At 35.4% G+C, this 17425-nt stretch overlaps 1 protein-coding gene and 1 pseudogene across 5 annotated transcripts in view; one reads left to right on the top strand and one right to left on the bottom strand.

Moving 5' to 3' along the window:
- The window catches only part of Ralgapa1 (Ral GTPase activating protein catalytic subunit alpha 1), a 198586-nt gene that overhangs the window by 110243 nt on the left and 70918 nt on the right, over positions 1-17425 (bottom strand). For 3 of the 5 annotated variants that reach the window (XM_050138855.1, XM_050138852.1, XM_050138853.1), the window contains exons 15-20: positions 16824-17061; positions 15718-15879; positions 4991-6526; positions 3141-3265; positions 1580-1796; positions 124-300 (exon numbers count right to left, since the gene is read on the bottom strand). In XM_050138855.1, coding sequence (XP_049994812.1) covers positions 124-300; positions 1580-1796; positions 3141-3265; positions 4991-6526; positions 15718-15879; positions 16824-17061 — 2455 coding nt within the window. The remainder of the gene's footprint in view (positions 1-123; positions 301-1579; positions 1797-3140; positions 3266-4990; positions 6527-15717; positions 15880-16823; positions 17062-17425) is intronic. The other 2 variants (XM_050138854.1, XM_050138856.1) reach the window with 2 other exon arrangements.
- LOC126499595 (small ubiquitin-related modifier 2-A-like) lies at positions 8924-9188 on the top strand (annotated as a pseudogene).

Genomic DNA, 17425 nt, shown 5'->3' with positions numbered 1-17425 from the left:
AAACAAACAAACAAGCAAAACCCCATTGAAATAGCAGTCGATCATACAAGCTGTAGAAACTTAACCAGATTCTTTGGAAGTTTAGAAGCCAAGATTAAGTAACATTCCCTTGAGTTGTTTTACCAGTAACTGTTGCAACTTCAGCAGAGAAGGCTTGCTGATTAAGGCTGCTTGTTTCTGAATCTAAATGAAGTGTTGTTAGGCTAGCCACTTCCTGCTCCTCAGTGCTCTGATGATGGCCAGAACCTGAATCCACATCAGCAGAGGAGGGGATCCCAATGTCAGTCCCAAAGCCAAAGTCTGTAGGAAGAAGAAACACTAGTACTTCAGCAACACAATAAGCAAATATTCACATTCTTCCTACTCTACTCTGCATTATTTCATTCTGGAACATATAAGCAGCAGTAAAATTTTGAAGATCTCAACTAGAAACACTATAAGATTGTAACAACTTATTATTAACAATAATTGCTGTGGGACAATGGTCTTGTACTTTATAAAGATTTGTTACTTGCACTGGTTTAATAAAATGCTGATTAACCAGTAGCCAGGCAGGAAGTATAGGCAGGGCCACCAGAACAGGAGAATTCTGAGACGAGGAATGGCTGAGTCTGCAGTCGTCACCCAGACACAGAGGAAGCAAGATAAGAATGCCTCACTGATAAAAGGTGCAAGGCCTCGTGGCTAATACAGACAAAAATTATGGGTTAATGTAAGAAGTAAGAATTAGTTAATAAGAAAGCCTGAGATAATAGGACAAACAGTTTGTAATTAATGTAGGCCTCTGTGTGTTTCTTTGGGACTGAATGACTGTGGGACTGGGTAAGACAGAAATCTCTGTCAAAAAATAATTATTTTAAAATGTCATTCTTATGTAGTTTCTGATAGCTGGTAATAAAATACACTTACTACTTTTTAAGTATTCTTATAAATCTCTCCCCCCCACATCATCATCATCATCTCTTAAAATCTCACCTGTTTGAGCTCAGAATAGTATATAATCAACTCATAAAAGAAGGAAACATATAATACTCCAGTATACCTAACTCACAAATTTGATTCCTAAAGTTTTTAACTTTATTCTCTGAATGCTAAGTCTACACTTAGAATTACACAGAACTTCAACGGCATGATCACGTAGTAACATATGGTACCAAATAATAATAGATGATATTTAACATAGAGGAATATTCAAGGAAGAGTCTGGGTAGAGAATTGGACAACAGACAGCAAATATGAGTGGATTAAAGAATAGCATCTCATAACTATGTTGGCGCTTTATTTTAACATTAACACCATTCTCAATAATTTTCTTTTCAATAATATCTCTGTCTTTAAAATGCAATTTCTTATGAGGGACAGTGGTTTTGGTTTTTTAAATAACTCCTGCTCCCCCATTTTTTTTTTCAAATTAAAATGGTCTCAACCTGAGATGATTCCCTAAAACTTCAGAAATTGTGAAATCAACATATAGAGTAACTTCCTAAGTAACAACAGAGAGTAAAGTAAAAGCTATGCAACCCACAAGTCAGAATACAACTGACTGAAAACATATGCTCAAACAGTAAACGATACTTACTGTCAAATTTTCGTCCATCACATTGGAAAGCACTGAAAGAATCTGAATGACTATCAGAGCTCATAAGATCACTGCTCCCTGCACTGGCAGGAGATGTCCATTCTGAGGGTACACCTGGGTCATCAACAGGACGCATCTGGCTCTGCTTGTTTAGAATATCAGGGAGATCTTTCGGAATTTCAAGGCTGCCTGGACTACTTCCCCTTCTTGTCAAAGTCTAAAACAAGAAACATTAAATTTCTTGCTTACAAATTAGAATTTTTAAAATTTCAAATCAAGCACCCAAAAAACCTTTAGTTTTCAAGATAATCATCAGTATAAATGCTGATATTTAGGACCTCCTCTGGAAAGGAGAAACATACTTATTGAACAATCTAAAGAATACATAATGATATGTACCTGACACCTAAGCTACTGTAGTTCTACTTAAAGCAAAGCCCCAAGTGTCAGGTGAGATGGTGTTGCATCTAAAGCTCTTAAACAGAAGAAAAATAAAGTTTACAGTGGGACAAAAAAGCAAACAGAAGAGACAGTAAGTGAAAAGATAGCAAAGATGTCAATTTATGATTCTAAAATAATCCCTACTCACTAAGAAAGAAATTCAAATAAAAGGAAATGTAACAGTCACAGACAAATTAAAATCCAAATGAAATAAAACAGTTTTTAAAAGCAATTCTGCAACTGAGAACTAGAGATACATTAGCTTCTATTTTCATTCTGATATTTAATATTTAAGATAAAAGGTAAATTTTAACATGAACTCTAGAAGTTATCTGAATTTTTTAAGCAATGTTTGTTATCAAAACTATGGGAACTGGGTAAGTGACTTCTGTTGTTTTTTCCTATTGACAGCAGGTGATACCAACTGGAAAGACAGTTAAGAGGAACTAGGAAAGAAGTGGCTCACAACTACTAACAGATGGTTCAGGATGTCTGCAGTGAAAAGCTACATGCTTCAATGTTTTATGTCTTTGAAAAATATATAACTTAAAAACTTTAATTTAAAACACACACATATTCCTCCTCCCACCCCCTTCTGGGACCTGACCTAATGATCTGTAAATGTTAGACAAGCACTCAATCACTGAGGTCAGTCAGCTCTCCTTTTACTTTTTATAAGACTGGATCACACTAAGTTGTACCGGCTGGTTTTGAAGTTACACTGCACCCAGGCAAGGCCTTGAATTAGTATCCTCATACCTCAGTCTCCTGAGCAGCTGGATAGAACTTTGTACCACTAAGTCCAGCTTTAAAAAGTTGTAAGGACTGGCAAGTCAGGGGTGAAGATGTTTACTATAAAGGTTGATGAACAGGGCAGAAGCAGAGAACTTCCTCTCCGAAGCTGTCCGTGAACCTTCACATGCATGCTATAGCATACAAGCACCATATATATACACACATAAAATAAATTTGTTAAAATTTTTTAATTACTTTTTAAGTGAGAGCTAAATTTCAGGAAAATAAAGTTTTGAATAAAAATCACCACATATACATTATACCTATTTTTAGTTCTCTATCTTTATCTCAAAAACCAAATAAATTAAAGAAAAAGCAAGCTCACCGAGGTATTCCCACTTCGAAGCCGCTCTGCTATGAACTCATCCATCAGATCAGGAACATTGGCACTGCTGCCACCAGTGTCACTATTAAGAGGAGGCAGTTTGGGGCTCGTGTCCTCTTTACTTACTAGAAGCAAATAAATAACTACATATAGTGAGCAACAATTTAACTGTACCTTCTAAATTTGAAACAAAATAATCCAAAATAAAGTACCTCTGCCATATCAATTATTTGCCAAACATGCACTTATGAATAATTTCCCTCCTTTTGGATTTAATATTTAAGAATTAGTAAATTGTATTTACTTTATTTAACTAAGCAGATGTTAGTCAATCTTCAGTATGACCTTAAACAGCAAGAAAGCTAGAGGTAAGCACTAGCTGAAGTCAGGTTAATATTGCCTATAAAGAAACTGGTATATTATATTTTTCTTTCTTCCTACTCTATGCTGCTCCAGAGCCTTAATAATTCACAACTCCCTCAGATTTTCCCAGAGAGTAACTGTAAGGAATATATCCTTTCAAATCATGCAAATTTCAGTGAGACACAAACACACTTAGGTTTGAACACAAATTAAAATTTCATGATTTGGTATACTGTTTTTTAGATTTAGTCTAAAATCTAACCTCAATGCTTAAAGAAAAAAAGGTTCAATTTTCGCAAGATTCAAGCAAAAATAAAACCAAAATAGTTACTAGATTTGCTTAATATTAACACTACAATATGATTTTATAGTAACAAAATTATTTTCACTTGGGAAACTAACTTGTGGGAAAAAAGATAATTATGTCAGTATCATACTGTTGAAAAGTTCATTTCTCTGTAGAAGAAAAACCAGTGCTATTTATATTCCTACTGAACCACAAAGAATTTCAGACTGTGTAATACCATTGTCTTTATATTACCGGCCAGGCTTTGCTAAGCTGTAATATACTGCCCTCAAGTGGCATTAATGGCTCAATGCAAGATGCATTATACAGCGTTGTTAATCATGCTAACAAAAACCATGTTAAAACAAATGAAATCAAAACCTACCTTACTGCTGAAAGTTAAAGTTTCTGTATCTGTAAAGTTGTTTAATTTTGAAACAAGATGAAGTGGTTACTACAATCTTGCTTCCTTTTTCTAATCTGCACATTTAGGTTCCACATTGAAATAACATTAGCTATTATGAAACCTTAGTGCACATTTAAAATCTCATAATAAAGATTTAAATCTTGCAAAGATTTAACATATTATATACACAAGAATGAAAATCTAAAGGCCTACAGCACTTTTTTCAGAAATGCCTTGAACGGAAAGTGATTAAATCTTTGAGATTAAAGAAAGGGTTTCCTCTTCAATTATAATGTTGATGTTGGTTGTAGGACTTTGATTTCTGTCATGTTAGATGTCAAAGTAACCATCTACCAAGGAAAAAATACAAGACCAACTCAGCAGTAAGAATAAGCGAATTCAATTAGATACAGCTAATGCCCATTTTGACATAAAGTAGTGGGGCAAGAGAGAAAGTACAGCCAACTCCTCAGTAAACTTCAAGACTCAGTGCACACTCAGAAAAATCCTTGACCTTTGAAAGGTCATTAAATTTGTTTCTGTATCTTCCCCTTTCTATTTTATTGTTCAGCAGCAAAGAGGTTTAACTAAATGCCTCATAAGGGAAATTAGTAATTTAAATAAATATTGTATGCTGGGAAAAATACAGCTGGGGAAAGGCGCATGCATAACCAAACAGAGAGAAAGCAGTGACCATCCCAAAGCTTTTTGATTGCTTATAGCTTGCTTCAGTTGCATTAAGCCAAACTGGTGCTGTCTTTCTCCTTTTGCGCTCTGCACACTGTAAGTGCTCACCTGCAGCTTTCCTTCCAAAATAGCCCATTACATGACTGTACAGATCCCTCAGTGGAGCCTCTGGTGGCATTCTGTTCTGCCTCTGTGGGGAAACATTTGCCTTCGGCTTCGAAAGAGCATGTACAACAGTTTTATAAACGCCACCCAGGGAGCCCTGCTGTAGTCCTGCCTCGTGACTCGATGACCTAAGAGTACTGCGACTCCCTAACTGGTTACTTGCAATTCCTTCTTTCTGTAATGTGGCGGTGGGGATCTCTGTGGATTCCTTCACTGTTTTGCTAACTGATGCTGCACCAATCATATCTAGAGGTCTGTACACACCAGGTTTTACAAGGTCTGTACCACTAGTTGAGCTGGTCTGTGTATTGCTGGTACTGCTATTGCTACTACTGCTAAAGCCACTGAGCTTCCGTAGTCTCATCTTCCATGGAGCCTCTTTATTTTCCAGTGGATTATAAAACTGAACAGACTCAGTAGATGGCCTAAAAGTAACATGAACAGTATTTCGTTTCTTAGCAGCAATTTTCATGATTTTGGCCCTATGAGTTACTGTTTCAGACAAGCTCCTCTTGGTTGGAGAAAGCTTGCCAGTGTTGGAAACATGAGGCATTCTGCGGTTTACTGGTGCTTTTAGTGCAGTTTTCTTGGCATGCATAATATAAGGGGTGAATTTTTCATTAACTTGTATACTCTTAAGCTTTTCACCTAGTGTTATATCTACACAGGCATCTACTTCTGTGGCTGTTTGTCTATACAGAGGTTTCTTTTTTTCTTTATCACAAGGGCTACCTAAACTAGGATCCAATGACTGTTCATCAAGATTTAGTTGTTTTGATTTTTCAGCAGTTTGTGTTCTCGCAAAACTAACTGACTGGTTAGGTGCAAGAGTACTCGTGGAGACAGCTGAGCTTGGTTCTTTTTGAAACGCTGTATTTTCAAAAGTCCCAACACAAGACATTAGATTTTCTGGTTTTATTTCCTGGCCTATGCACTCTAATTTATCTAAAGATGGTATTTCATCTCTAGTTACTGCAATAATCACCTTCTGAGAAGCTGTATCGTTACCTAGCTCATTTTTACTATGATTTTCCTGGTTTTCCTTAAAGTATTCTTTCAGGGAAGAAAGAAGATCCTCATCTCCTTCAAGGTCAATGTACTGGATTTGTTCGAAAGCTGCATCTGCAAGTTCTACTGGACCTATTAAATGACAAAGATGGTCATATATGCTATCACCAACTTCCAGAGAAGACTCTCTGCTATGAGTATCAGTGATGTGGCTTTCAGTGGATCTAGTTATTGAAGAAGCCTCTGTGGAGTTCTGCAAGCCTGGAGCATGACGGGATGAACTGTCAACGACAGGAACTGCACCTTTGGCTCGCTCAACACTGAATGGCTCCACGATGTCAGAAGTGCTGCTGCTTCGAGGCAATGGCTGGTCCTCATGCAAAGCTCCGAAAACTTCATTTCCAGTGTCTTCACTCTGTGAAAAATGTCGGACTCTGGTGGAACGGGGAAGGATTTGAGCATCATCAATATCTGCAAAAGAAAAAAATTATTTATAGTAGAAACTACAGAAACATAAAAAAAATTATTTCATCCACAACCCAGGAATATGCTTCCCAATAAAATTCTGATTCATTTTGTAAGTTCAACTAAAGAAAACCAATTAAAAAATATAGCTGATTTTTCAAAACTATGATGGCCCAAGGCATATGGTGTCAATGCATTAGAAAATGACCAAGATACACGTGAGATGTTAACATGCATATGGAGAGTGGAGATGAAACACTTGGAAGTGCAGTCTAAGATAGAGCTGTGCCAATACACCGAGCAATTCAGACCAGTTAGTTTTTCCTATTCAGGTTGTGAGCAAGGGAGAAAAGAGATCATAACATGCAAAGCTGATCTAGGTGTTCCATGCAGACTTTTAGAAATTCTGCTCCACTAGGCAGGAAGAAGACATTGCCTTTTCCCAACTGCGGCTATACATACTGTAGTAACAGAAATCTCCCTTGTCCTTAACATTCTCTCTATCAAGACACTGTATGCTCTCTTCTGTTTTACTTTATTTACTATAATCTTAAGTTCTATTCTTTACCATCTAATATAATCAGTAAAAAACAAAGTATGATCAGTATATAATTAAGTTATTTTTTGTTTTTGATAAAAATATTTAAATCTGCTATAGAGAAATTTTATCTACCTATGAGAGGCCCTTCTCATAAACAACCACTGTGCTGGGTAGTTTTTCATCAATTTGACACAAGTTAAGAGTCATCTAGGGCCGGGTGGTGGTGGCTCACGCTTTTAATCCCAGCACTTAGGAAGCAGAGGCAGATGGATCTCTGTGAGTTTGAGGCCAGCCTGGTCTACAAGCGCTAGTTCCAAGACAGGCTCCAAAGTGACAGAGAAACCCTGTCTCGGAAAAAGAAAAAAAAAGTCATCTAGGAAGAGGAAACCTTAATTGAGAAAATGCCCCCACCAGACTGGCCTGTGAGCAAGCTTGTGGCACATTTTCTTGATTTGATTAATGACTGATATAGGAAGCCTGAACACTGTGGGTGGCGCCAGCCCTCTGCAGGTGGCCTGAGTGTCATAAGCAAGATGTGACTGCCTCGCTGAAAAAGGTACCAAGCCATGTGGCTAATACAGACAAGAATAATGGGCTAATCTAAGTTATAAGAGTTAATAAGAAGCCTGAGATAATGGGCCAATCAGTTTACAATTAATGTAGACCTCTGTGTGATTTCTTTGGGACTTAATGACTTGCAGGAACTGGGTAGGATAGAAATCCCTCACCAACATATGTGTATACACACACACACACACACACACATATACATACATATATTAAATTTTTCAAAGTGTAATTGTGGAAATTAACACCATGCCTATGACCTCATTATAAAGTCTTGCCAGGCAGTGATGGCTCACACCTTTAATTCTAGCAGTTGGAAGGCAGAGGCAGATGGATCTCTGCATTTGAGGCCAGCCTGATCTACAGAGCAAGTTCCAGGACAGCCAGGAATTTTACATGGAGAAATCTTGTCTCAAAAAAAAAAAAAAAGCAAATAAATAAATAAATAGTCTTTAGCTTATTTAGAAATTAAAAATATGTATCTACCAGCAAAACAAAATGAGAATTTTAAGAGACTATCATTGCTATTTATTACATTTGTAATGTAAATGCTAAGTAACAGAACTAAACCTGCCAAGGTGGCTAGCCCAGGGATACAATCTAGCACTTAGGAGGCAGAGGGATGAAGAGCTGAGTTCAAAGCTAGCCTATGCTACAAAAGAGCACCTTTGTCTCAAAACAAAAAAGTAATAAACTATCACAGAAGCATTCTAATTAAACATTTAGATCAGAGTAAAGCTATCATTTATCTACAAATACAAAGTAATTTAGATTTACATCCTCTAGAAGGTAAGGGCAGTTTCCTTGTTTACAAAAGGTAAACTGTTAGTCAGTGTAATTTCAGAATCCATAAGACAGCTAAAATGGTGGTATTTCTGCTATCTTAAATAACAAGAAAAAAATTCTTGACCACTGAGTCAATGCTTCATGGAAGCCTATAACTTGTAGATGTGGCACGTCTTATTTTTACGTTTCCTTGGTAATATTTAGCATTAAAGCATTGAAAATTATTTTCTGTATTAAAAGGTACATCTTTCTGGATATTGTGTTATTTTGCTAGTTTGAGAGGTAAATTGTGCATTAAAGTATTACTGTTAGCTTGCAGCATATAAGCATGAGACTGTCTCAAACAACAAGGTCACCTGATCTGAGGGGTAAGGAGGAAATATTTCATTTTTCTTTTAGCATTTAAAAACACATTTTACTGCTGCTTCTGGTGCTGTTTGTGTGTTCCTTCAGGGTAGACCTGATGCCTCTTCTGTGGAGTAGTAGCTGAGAAGATGCCAGTAATTTTTATGGCAGATGAGAAACCCAAAGGAGTCAAGACTGAGAACAATAATCATATAAATTTGAAGGTGGTAGGCAGATAGTTCTGGGGTGCACTTTAAGAAGCAAATACCTCTCAGTGAACCAATGAAAGCCTATTGTGAATCACAGGGCTTGTCATTAAGACATTGGTTTGATGGATAACCAATCAGTGTAATAAACACACCTGCGCAGCTGGAAATAGAGGCAGAAGATAAACTTGGTGTGTTCCAGCAGCAGACAGGAGGTGCCTAATAAACAAGGAGACTGCTACTTTACTATAGCATTTTGTTATAGACCAAGAATATATTCCCACATGTCTTTAATCCCAGCACTTGGGAGGCAGAGGCAGGCAGATCTCCGTGAGTTCAAGGACAACCTGGTCTAAACAGCGAGTTCCAGGACAGCTAGAACTGTTACACAGAGAAACCTTGTCTCGAAAAACAAAACAAACCAAAACCAAAACCAAACAAAATAAAAATGAAAGAATACATTCTCAATTAGAAAGTAGAAATTTAAAAGAAAGAAAGCAAACAAGCAAGCAGAAATATGGTTCCAAAATATCCTGACTACTGAAGTATAGATTTCTGTTTTTTTTTAATTTCCCCATTCCTATTTATTTATTGTACACAAATAACTGGTGTGAATCCTAGATAGTTTTCCCTTCAAGTCAAGCATTTTTTTAAATATTTATTTATTTATTATGTATACAATGTTCTGTCTGCAGGCCAGAAGAGGGCACCAGACCTCATTTAAGATGGTTGTGAGCCACCATGTGGTTGCTGGGAATTGAACTCAGGACCTTTGGAAGAGCAGGCAATGCTCTTAACCGCTGAGCCATCTCTCCAGTCCTTTAACCGCTGAGCCATCTCTCCAGCCCTAAGTCAAGCATCTTCTTGTTTAAATAAAATTCCTGCTTTTAAAAATTTTAGCACCTATGATAATTATTTGTAAAATATAAAGTTTCTGACAATAAATTTTCTAAAGCCCAAAGGTTCTAAAAACAAAAAAGAAACTTACTAACAGTTTTTAAAATAGGAGACTATCTTATCCAACCAAAAAGTTAAGAATTAGTAACCAAAATAATTTTTAATTTTTCTAAATAAGTAAAAATTGTGTTTTTTAAGATTTTAAAATATTTTAAGTAGATTGCTTTTAAAAGCCTAGAGCAAAATAATTATGTTTACAATAAACAAGGAGGTTCTCTTGAATTGTATCTAATTCCGTTATCAGACAGAAACTTTGCCTTGTTTGCTAATTTAAAGAAATCAATTATAGTAACACATACACAAATGAAAATCTGTGCTGTTTGCATAGAAATATTTGTTATTTGGAAGGAGCAATGAAAAGGCAAAATATTTATATTTTTTATGGCTAATACTTATAGCCGAAGACAAACTATTTATTCATTCATTTATTTAGAACTAAGGGCCACATTTAAGAGAAATATGCATCACTTTCTCTCATGAATTAAAGTATATATTATTCCAGGTAAATACCATCCAACTGTCCTACAGTCTGCACTGAAGCCCTAAATTTTACTGATGGATTCATCAAATAGTTATGGATCATCTGGGCACAGTGGCTCACATCTTTAAACCAGGCATTCTCTGAGGCAAAGACAGGTGATCTTTGAGTTCAAAGCCAGCCTGGTCTATAGAGTGAGTTCTAGGATGGCCAGTACTCTGTAGGAAAACCCTGTCTCTAAAAACCTACCAACCAACCAAACAAACAAACAAAAAAATCTTATGGGTCATCAAGGTTTGGATTAAGGCCAAATTGCCCACTTTACTTTTGGCATTTAACTGCAAGTTCAAATACCGATTTAATTATACACTAGCTCTAACTTATTAGATTATGGTTTCAAAATAATACTTGAATATTTTCCAAATACACCATAATATGAGATTGGGCATGGTGGCTTGTGCATGCTGTCCCAGAACTTAGGAGGCTGAGGTGAGAGGATCATTGTTGTAGGCCAGCCTAAGCTACGTAGTTTTACATTAGTTTGAGCTACAAAGTAAAACCATGACTCAAAACAAGAACAGTATCAGAATACTATTCAGAAGTACTTCTTATATATTCTATCTAGAAATTGCATATATCTAATAACTAAATGCTTTGTTGTTCCATTTTGAGAAATGTAAATATTTTGCCTTTTATAATTCTTCACAAAGCATCGAACATAAGATATATTTAGACATTTCGGCACTTACATATAAGTAATTCTCAATTACTGGAACCCTGATAATTTAAAAGAAAATTTGATCTTGCCGGGCAGAGGTGGCACACGCCTTTAATCCCAGCACTCAGGAGGCAGAGGCAGGTGGAACTCTATGAGTTCAAGGCCAGCCTGGTTACAAGAGCTAGTTCCAGGTCAGAGAAACCCTGTCTCAAAACAAAAACAAACAAAACAAAACAAAAGAAAGAAAAGAAAATTTGATCTTGATGGAATACAGACGAAAGAGAAAAATTAACTAAAATATCATTAGCACAGATCTTTCAGTCCACTAAACTAAAGATAGGCTTTAAAAAGAAAAGATAAAAACACCCTACACACACACACACACACACACACACACACACAACCAAAAGACGCCAGTACCTCTTAAAACCAGCAATGTCACAGAAACACCTAAGAAAACTGCTAGGAAAAGTACCTCATAATGCCCAGGTAAGTTCACTGAAATACCACATTTTTCACAATAACTATACTCAAGTTTGCTTCTGTCCAAAAGATATGATACTGTATAATTTTATATATAAGCAACATAAATTAAAGGCAATACTAACTGTGGTGATGAAGTAAACAGCAGTCACTGTGGAGATGAGTGGTTACTGGCATAGACTAACTAGGGAAATTTTAAGGCAGTGGAAATGTTCCATATTTATTTGGATGGATGGTATATTATAATTCTCCAGACTCACTGAGCTGAATACATGCATTTTATTAAATGATAACTGTTTTAATAAAAGAGCATGCCATCCTGGTACTGATAATCAAGATCTAATCCAAAGGGAAAGCTGAGGTTTTTAAGTTCCTTGGAATTAGGGCTACATGAAATGGCTTAAAGAGATTTGAGAGCATCCTTTGACTTTCTACATAGTGTTTTATCTAATACAAAGTAACTATTAGATTAAATGTTTTCTTCAGTGATTATATACCCTTAATTAGTTCCAAAAAAACAGAAGGGAGGAAATAATATTTAAGATTTGCCATATTGTTAATCAAAACAATGAAACATTCAAAGTCTATTATCTGTCATGAGACATCTATGATACAGGTATTCATTACTATATCTTTTAATCACCTGAAAGAAAAAAAATCAAATGTAACAACTTGACCTTTTACAATAAAAAATATAAGACATTGGCACAGCACTAAACTTAGCACTTCCAGAATGAACTGCAAGAATAGTTCAAATAACTCAAAATGTTGATTTCTCAATTATTTTCCAATTTCCCATACCTCCCCCCAAAGAAATTAACTTTTGAAGAGTTTATTTGATTAAGCAAATTGGAAAGCAGAGGATTAAAAAGTGAACAGGGTGGTGCAGAAATTAGCAGAGGTGGCACTACCTGAAAGCTCATCAGAAAGGGGAGTGAGAACAATATCAGGCAAGAAGGGTTTGGAAGTATGGATCAGAACAGGAGCACTTTTAGCACTGCGAATATAGGCCGATGGCAGAGCACATTCACCAATGGATCGGCTTCTCATGGCTTTAAAAAGGAAAAGAAAGAAGTGGGGAGGAAAAAAGAAGAGTGACTACAATGAAAGGCTGTGTCACAGAAAAAGCAGCAACAGAGAAAACTAAAAGATCCAAAGGAAGGAAACTTTAAATTAAAAACATTTCAGCACGGCAAATACTGGCAAGCTGTAAGAAAAGAAATCACAACACACATTTTGAATGTAATTCTTTTGGTGTAAAGCAGGAAAATGCCTACTATTAGCAATTACAATGGAACAGCATTAAAAAAAAAACAGCAGACACTTCAGCACATTTAAAAAAAAAAAAAAACAAGAAATGAGAGAGCTATCAAATGGAATCACTGAAAAATACTCCATATTATTAGACCAAAACAAGACTGGTACCCTAGGTGGTCATTTCTCTGAGCAATTCTTTTTAAGAAAGCTAAATTCTACTAGCAAATCATTCCATTTTCATATTCTTACCCAAATAAAGCCTTCTAATTACTAATAGGTCCTTTTATGCAGTTTGATTTGTCATGACTTACTCTTGTGTTTAGTAGTTGTTCCAGGTGAGAGAAAACTTAAGCAAACCAGTGTCTGTCACTTACACTAGAGTACAGTAGTACAACTTTAAAGCTTTAATTAGAAACATTTATAGAAAGTAGAACTCTCATCAACATGAAGAATCACTTTCCTGAGTGGACATGGGTGGACACCTGTACTCCCAGCACTAGGGTGGTTAGAGAAGGAAGATCAGGAGTTCACAGTCATTTCCAACCACACAGTGAGCTCTAGGCCAGCCTGGTCCACAACATACCCTCTCTAAAAGCAAAGCAAACACACAATGACAACAAATATAGCACCACGCTCTTAAGAAAAATACAGTTTGTGCTCATACAAATAATAAACACATAAAAACTTCAAAGTCTCTTTTTAAAGACAAAAACTGTTGGGTACTTTCCAAAACCTGTACTTTTGGTTGCACTGGATAGTTTCATAGAAGAGTCACTAGATCACAAAGGTAGAAACTTTTAGTTCCCATAGCAGTAACTAGTAACTTAAACTTTCCAGTAATTTCTGCTTCAGTTAGAAACTATTGACTATATGAACTTATAGGCACTGCTATGTAAGAACACTGTACTTAAACTGCACTGCATAGTATTCAGTGCAAATGACAGAGGCAAAAAGAAACAGAAAAAAAAAAAAAAAAAAAAAAAAACTCTTGGCTTCAGGGATTTTACATTTTCCCTTTGCCCAGAATGTATCTCCTACAGATTCTTCCAAAGTATGCTTCCTCAAATCTACGTTCTCAAATTGTATAATACAGAAGCCTACCTTGATCTAAATCTTGCTCTCCCTCCTGCTATTCTCTAGTCTTTGACCTTGCCTTGCATTTCTTTGCAATTTCCTACTACTTATGTCGACTGGATCTGTAAGCTCAACATTAAAACTGTAAGTCCCAGTGACTGTTTTTAAATTTTGATTTGATCACTTCCTAGGTTTTTAATCAAGATCAAGTATTTGTTCTTAACTATATCCTTAATGTTTAGAACAGTGTATTAATACTGAATATTTAACTTTCTATCCATTCAAACGTATAAAATCCATGGTTAACCACAGTATATAAGCAATGCGTGTTAGGCCTCTAAGGGAATAAAGGGTCTTCAGAAGAATGTATAAGAAACTGGTAGGTCTGCCTCTAGTGAAGTCAACGGTGAAGACAGGGCAGAGGATGCTAGGAGGGCTTAATGGAATGCATGGGTTTTAGACTGAATTAAATAAGCACATTAATTCACCATGGCCATAAAACATTAACTTTAAAAATTAAGAAATTAGTCAGTCATGGTGGCTCTTATCTGTAATCCCAGTACACAAGAAGCTGTGACAAAATTACCGAAAGTTTGAGGTAAAGTGTTTCAGACCAGCCCAGGATATAGTGTGAGACCCTGTCTCAGAAAGCAAGAAACAAACAAACAATATTTAACTCTAACTTTCAAAGCACTTTCCAACTTTATGCAGGTACCTTTCTTCATAAAACTTTTCATGATTTACTTTTTGTTTACTGGACTTGAAACCTGAAACAATATCATACAATTCTGTTTCAGGTGGGAGAAGTAGTGTCGCTACCACTAAAAAAATGAAGCACTTAAAACCTAGGAAGGGGAGCCTAGATGGTCAGTGAGTCACCAAGCCTGACAACCTGAATTAAATTCTGGGACCTACATGGTGGAAACAGAACCAACTCAAGAAAGTTGTTTGCTAACCTCTTTATGCACGGAGTGGAACACACACAAACACACATAAATACACACACACACATGCACACAAAATCATTTTTAAAATATAAAACCTAGAAAGATTTGGCAAATTGTCCAAGGTTACCTAGATATTTAGTAAGAAAAAAGAGTAAGAAAGAACTTATGGCATAAGCCCTCCCTTGAATTTCTGGCAGAATCCTCTCTACTATATAATTTAGTCGAGATATATGGTTCTTAGAAAAAAATAAGACAGTTGCTAGTTCTACAGTATGCTGCGTTGCCTTAAGCCTACAATGCTTCCCACAGTGTTCCTACACCACTTTTTATGACATTATAAAAACTATTTTATGTGCTTAAAAAAAAAATAAAAGCATAGATTTCTTCTTGACCTCAGTTGCCAGCCAACAGAGGGAGTGAATTAATTCCTGGTTGAAAGTTCCTAAAGCCAATAAGACTATGTAATTTTAATACTACAAGTTCACTAACATCTCCATATTTGTGAAGATAATTACTTAATAAAAATATACCAGCTCTTGCTTAAGTTCTGCATGTTGAATACAAGTTCTACTTTTTGAATTCTATAAAATATAGATTTTGGATATATAATATATATAATAATATAAAATATAATTTGGAAACAAGGATACCTAGAATGAAGTAAACTGCATAAACACAAGAGTATATATATATTAGGCTTATAGGCATGCTACTGAACTATGCAAACTACTGGGGAAGGAGGTGCTAGAAGTTTTTTATCTCCCCAAAGAAAAAAGCGTACGCAGATAGCATCTATCCCTGTACTGCTCGTCTAATCCCATGATTTTAGAGTACATACCAACAGTTTTTTGCCGTACTATACTCCTTGCCTTTTCAGTTCCTGGGGAGCCAGTGGTTGTTGCACTTCTTTGTCTCATGGGTGCTTGGCCAGGCTGATCACGACTCCATCCTCTAGAAAATGACTTGTCAACTGAAACTTTCTGAAATTCATGTCCAACTCCTAGAAATGCAGTATTAGTATGTAGAATGGTGGTTGCCTGGGTTGCCATCTTTAAATTATCAGGAATACATTGTTGCAGAGTCTAAGGTTGCCTCACAATACATTAGAAAGTCACTATAAAGATTTTTTTAACTTTATTTTGCATAAAAACCATAGTCAAAACTTAGGAAGATTTTCAAAATTATATTAATTATTTCATCAACAATAAACTATTATAATGCTCTACATCTAGAGATAAGAAATGACCTAAAGGAAAGTCATCTTGTAGTGACAGCTTTTAAAATTCTCCAATAACAGCCACTTGAGAAATAAAAAGTGCAGGAAAATAGTTTGGAAATATCCTTAGTTATCATGACTAAATATAAAATATGACAAGTATAATTTCTAGCTGGCAACTTATTTTTTAAAATGCCAAAGACATGATAGTGATATAATAATTATGCCACTGCCCCCACTTCACTTTAATATTACATAAATACTATTTCACACCTAGAGAATGTTTACTTGTAGTTTAAAATAAAATGCTTTCAAGAGAATTTTCCAAGTAATTACTCTATACTTTAAACATAGAAGAAAGTCATCTTTTCAGTTCTATATAAAAACTGCTTATACTAAAAGGCAAATACAGTTTATAAATTTTGACTTGCATTAATCATTTAAAATAAAAGTTAACATTCTATATTATTTAATTTTAGTTAAATATAAGACTGACCATAACACATATAAATATACATATAAACATACATACACACATATATATGATATTCTTTATCTTACTAATTTTAAGATTAAGAAAATATCAATATATTTCTGAATTTTATTGTCGGAAGTTTTAAACCTCCAGGATAAATGAAGGGAGAATAGAAAAAAATCTTTCTGGCTTGGTTTTCCCCAACTCAATTATTTAAACAGACTGGTATGGAGAATCTTTGAACAACTCTTACCTTTCCCTTTGTGCTTTTTTTGTTTCTGTTCACTCAGCTTATCCAATGGCAAATCACTGAGATCCAAACTATATAAATTCCTGGCTAAAACTTTAGTTAGTGTCTCCATGGTCAGAGACCACTCCGTGGCCAATTCCTCCCAATAGGTCAATGACGACAACACTGACAGTAAGTCATCCCAGAGTTCTCGAGAGATGTATACATTTAGATTTGCTTTGATCCAGGCAACAATGAGAGTCTACAAAGACAAATATTCAAAAGTAACAATGAGATTTGTTTAAAGTGTGACTTCAAAATCAACTATTCAATTCTTTTTATCTAAAAACCAAAAAAATTTTATCACAGAATATGTTGTACAAGCAACTAATGCAATTACTAATACCTGATAAGAATTCTGGGTAACTACTAATTCGCAGTAACATTAAGGCATAACTTTTATGTTGCACTGCATTATTGCTAAGTAAAACTTATGTAAGAGATGGTTCTGTATTATTTAGTGTTGAAATTGTGCTGAAATTGAGTTCTTAAGTGAAAAACTTCAAATGACATTCCCAAACTAAAGATGGAAATGACTATAATGTGGAGGTTTGTTTTTCTACTAC

The sequence above is a fragment of the Alexandromys fortis genome, unplaced genomic scaffold (assembly GCF_014885135.2).
Source record: "Alexandromys fortis isolate MF-2015 unplaced genomic scaffold, M_Fortis_MF-2015_v1.1 scaffold_35, whole genome shotgun sequence".
NCBI lineage: Eukaryota > Metazoa > Chordata > Mammalia > Rodentia > Cricetidae > Alexandromys > Alexandromys fortis.
The sequence above is the reverse complement of the archived record's forward strand: the minus strand, read 5'-3'. Positions and strand labels throughout refer to the sequence as shown.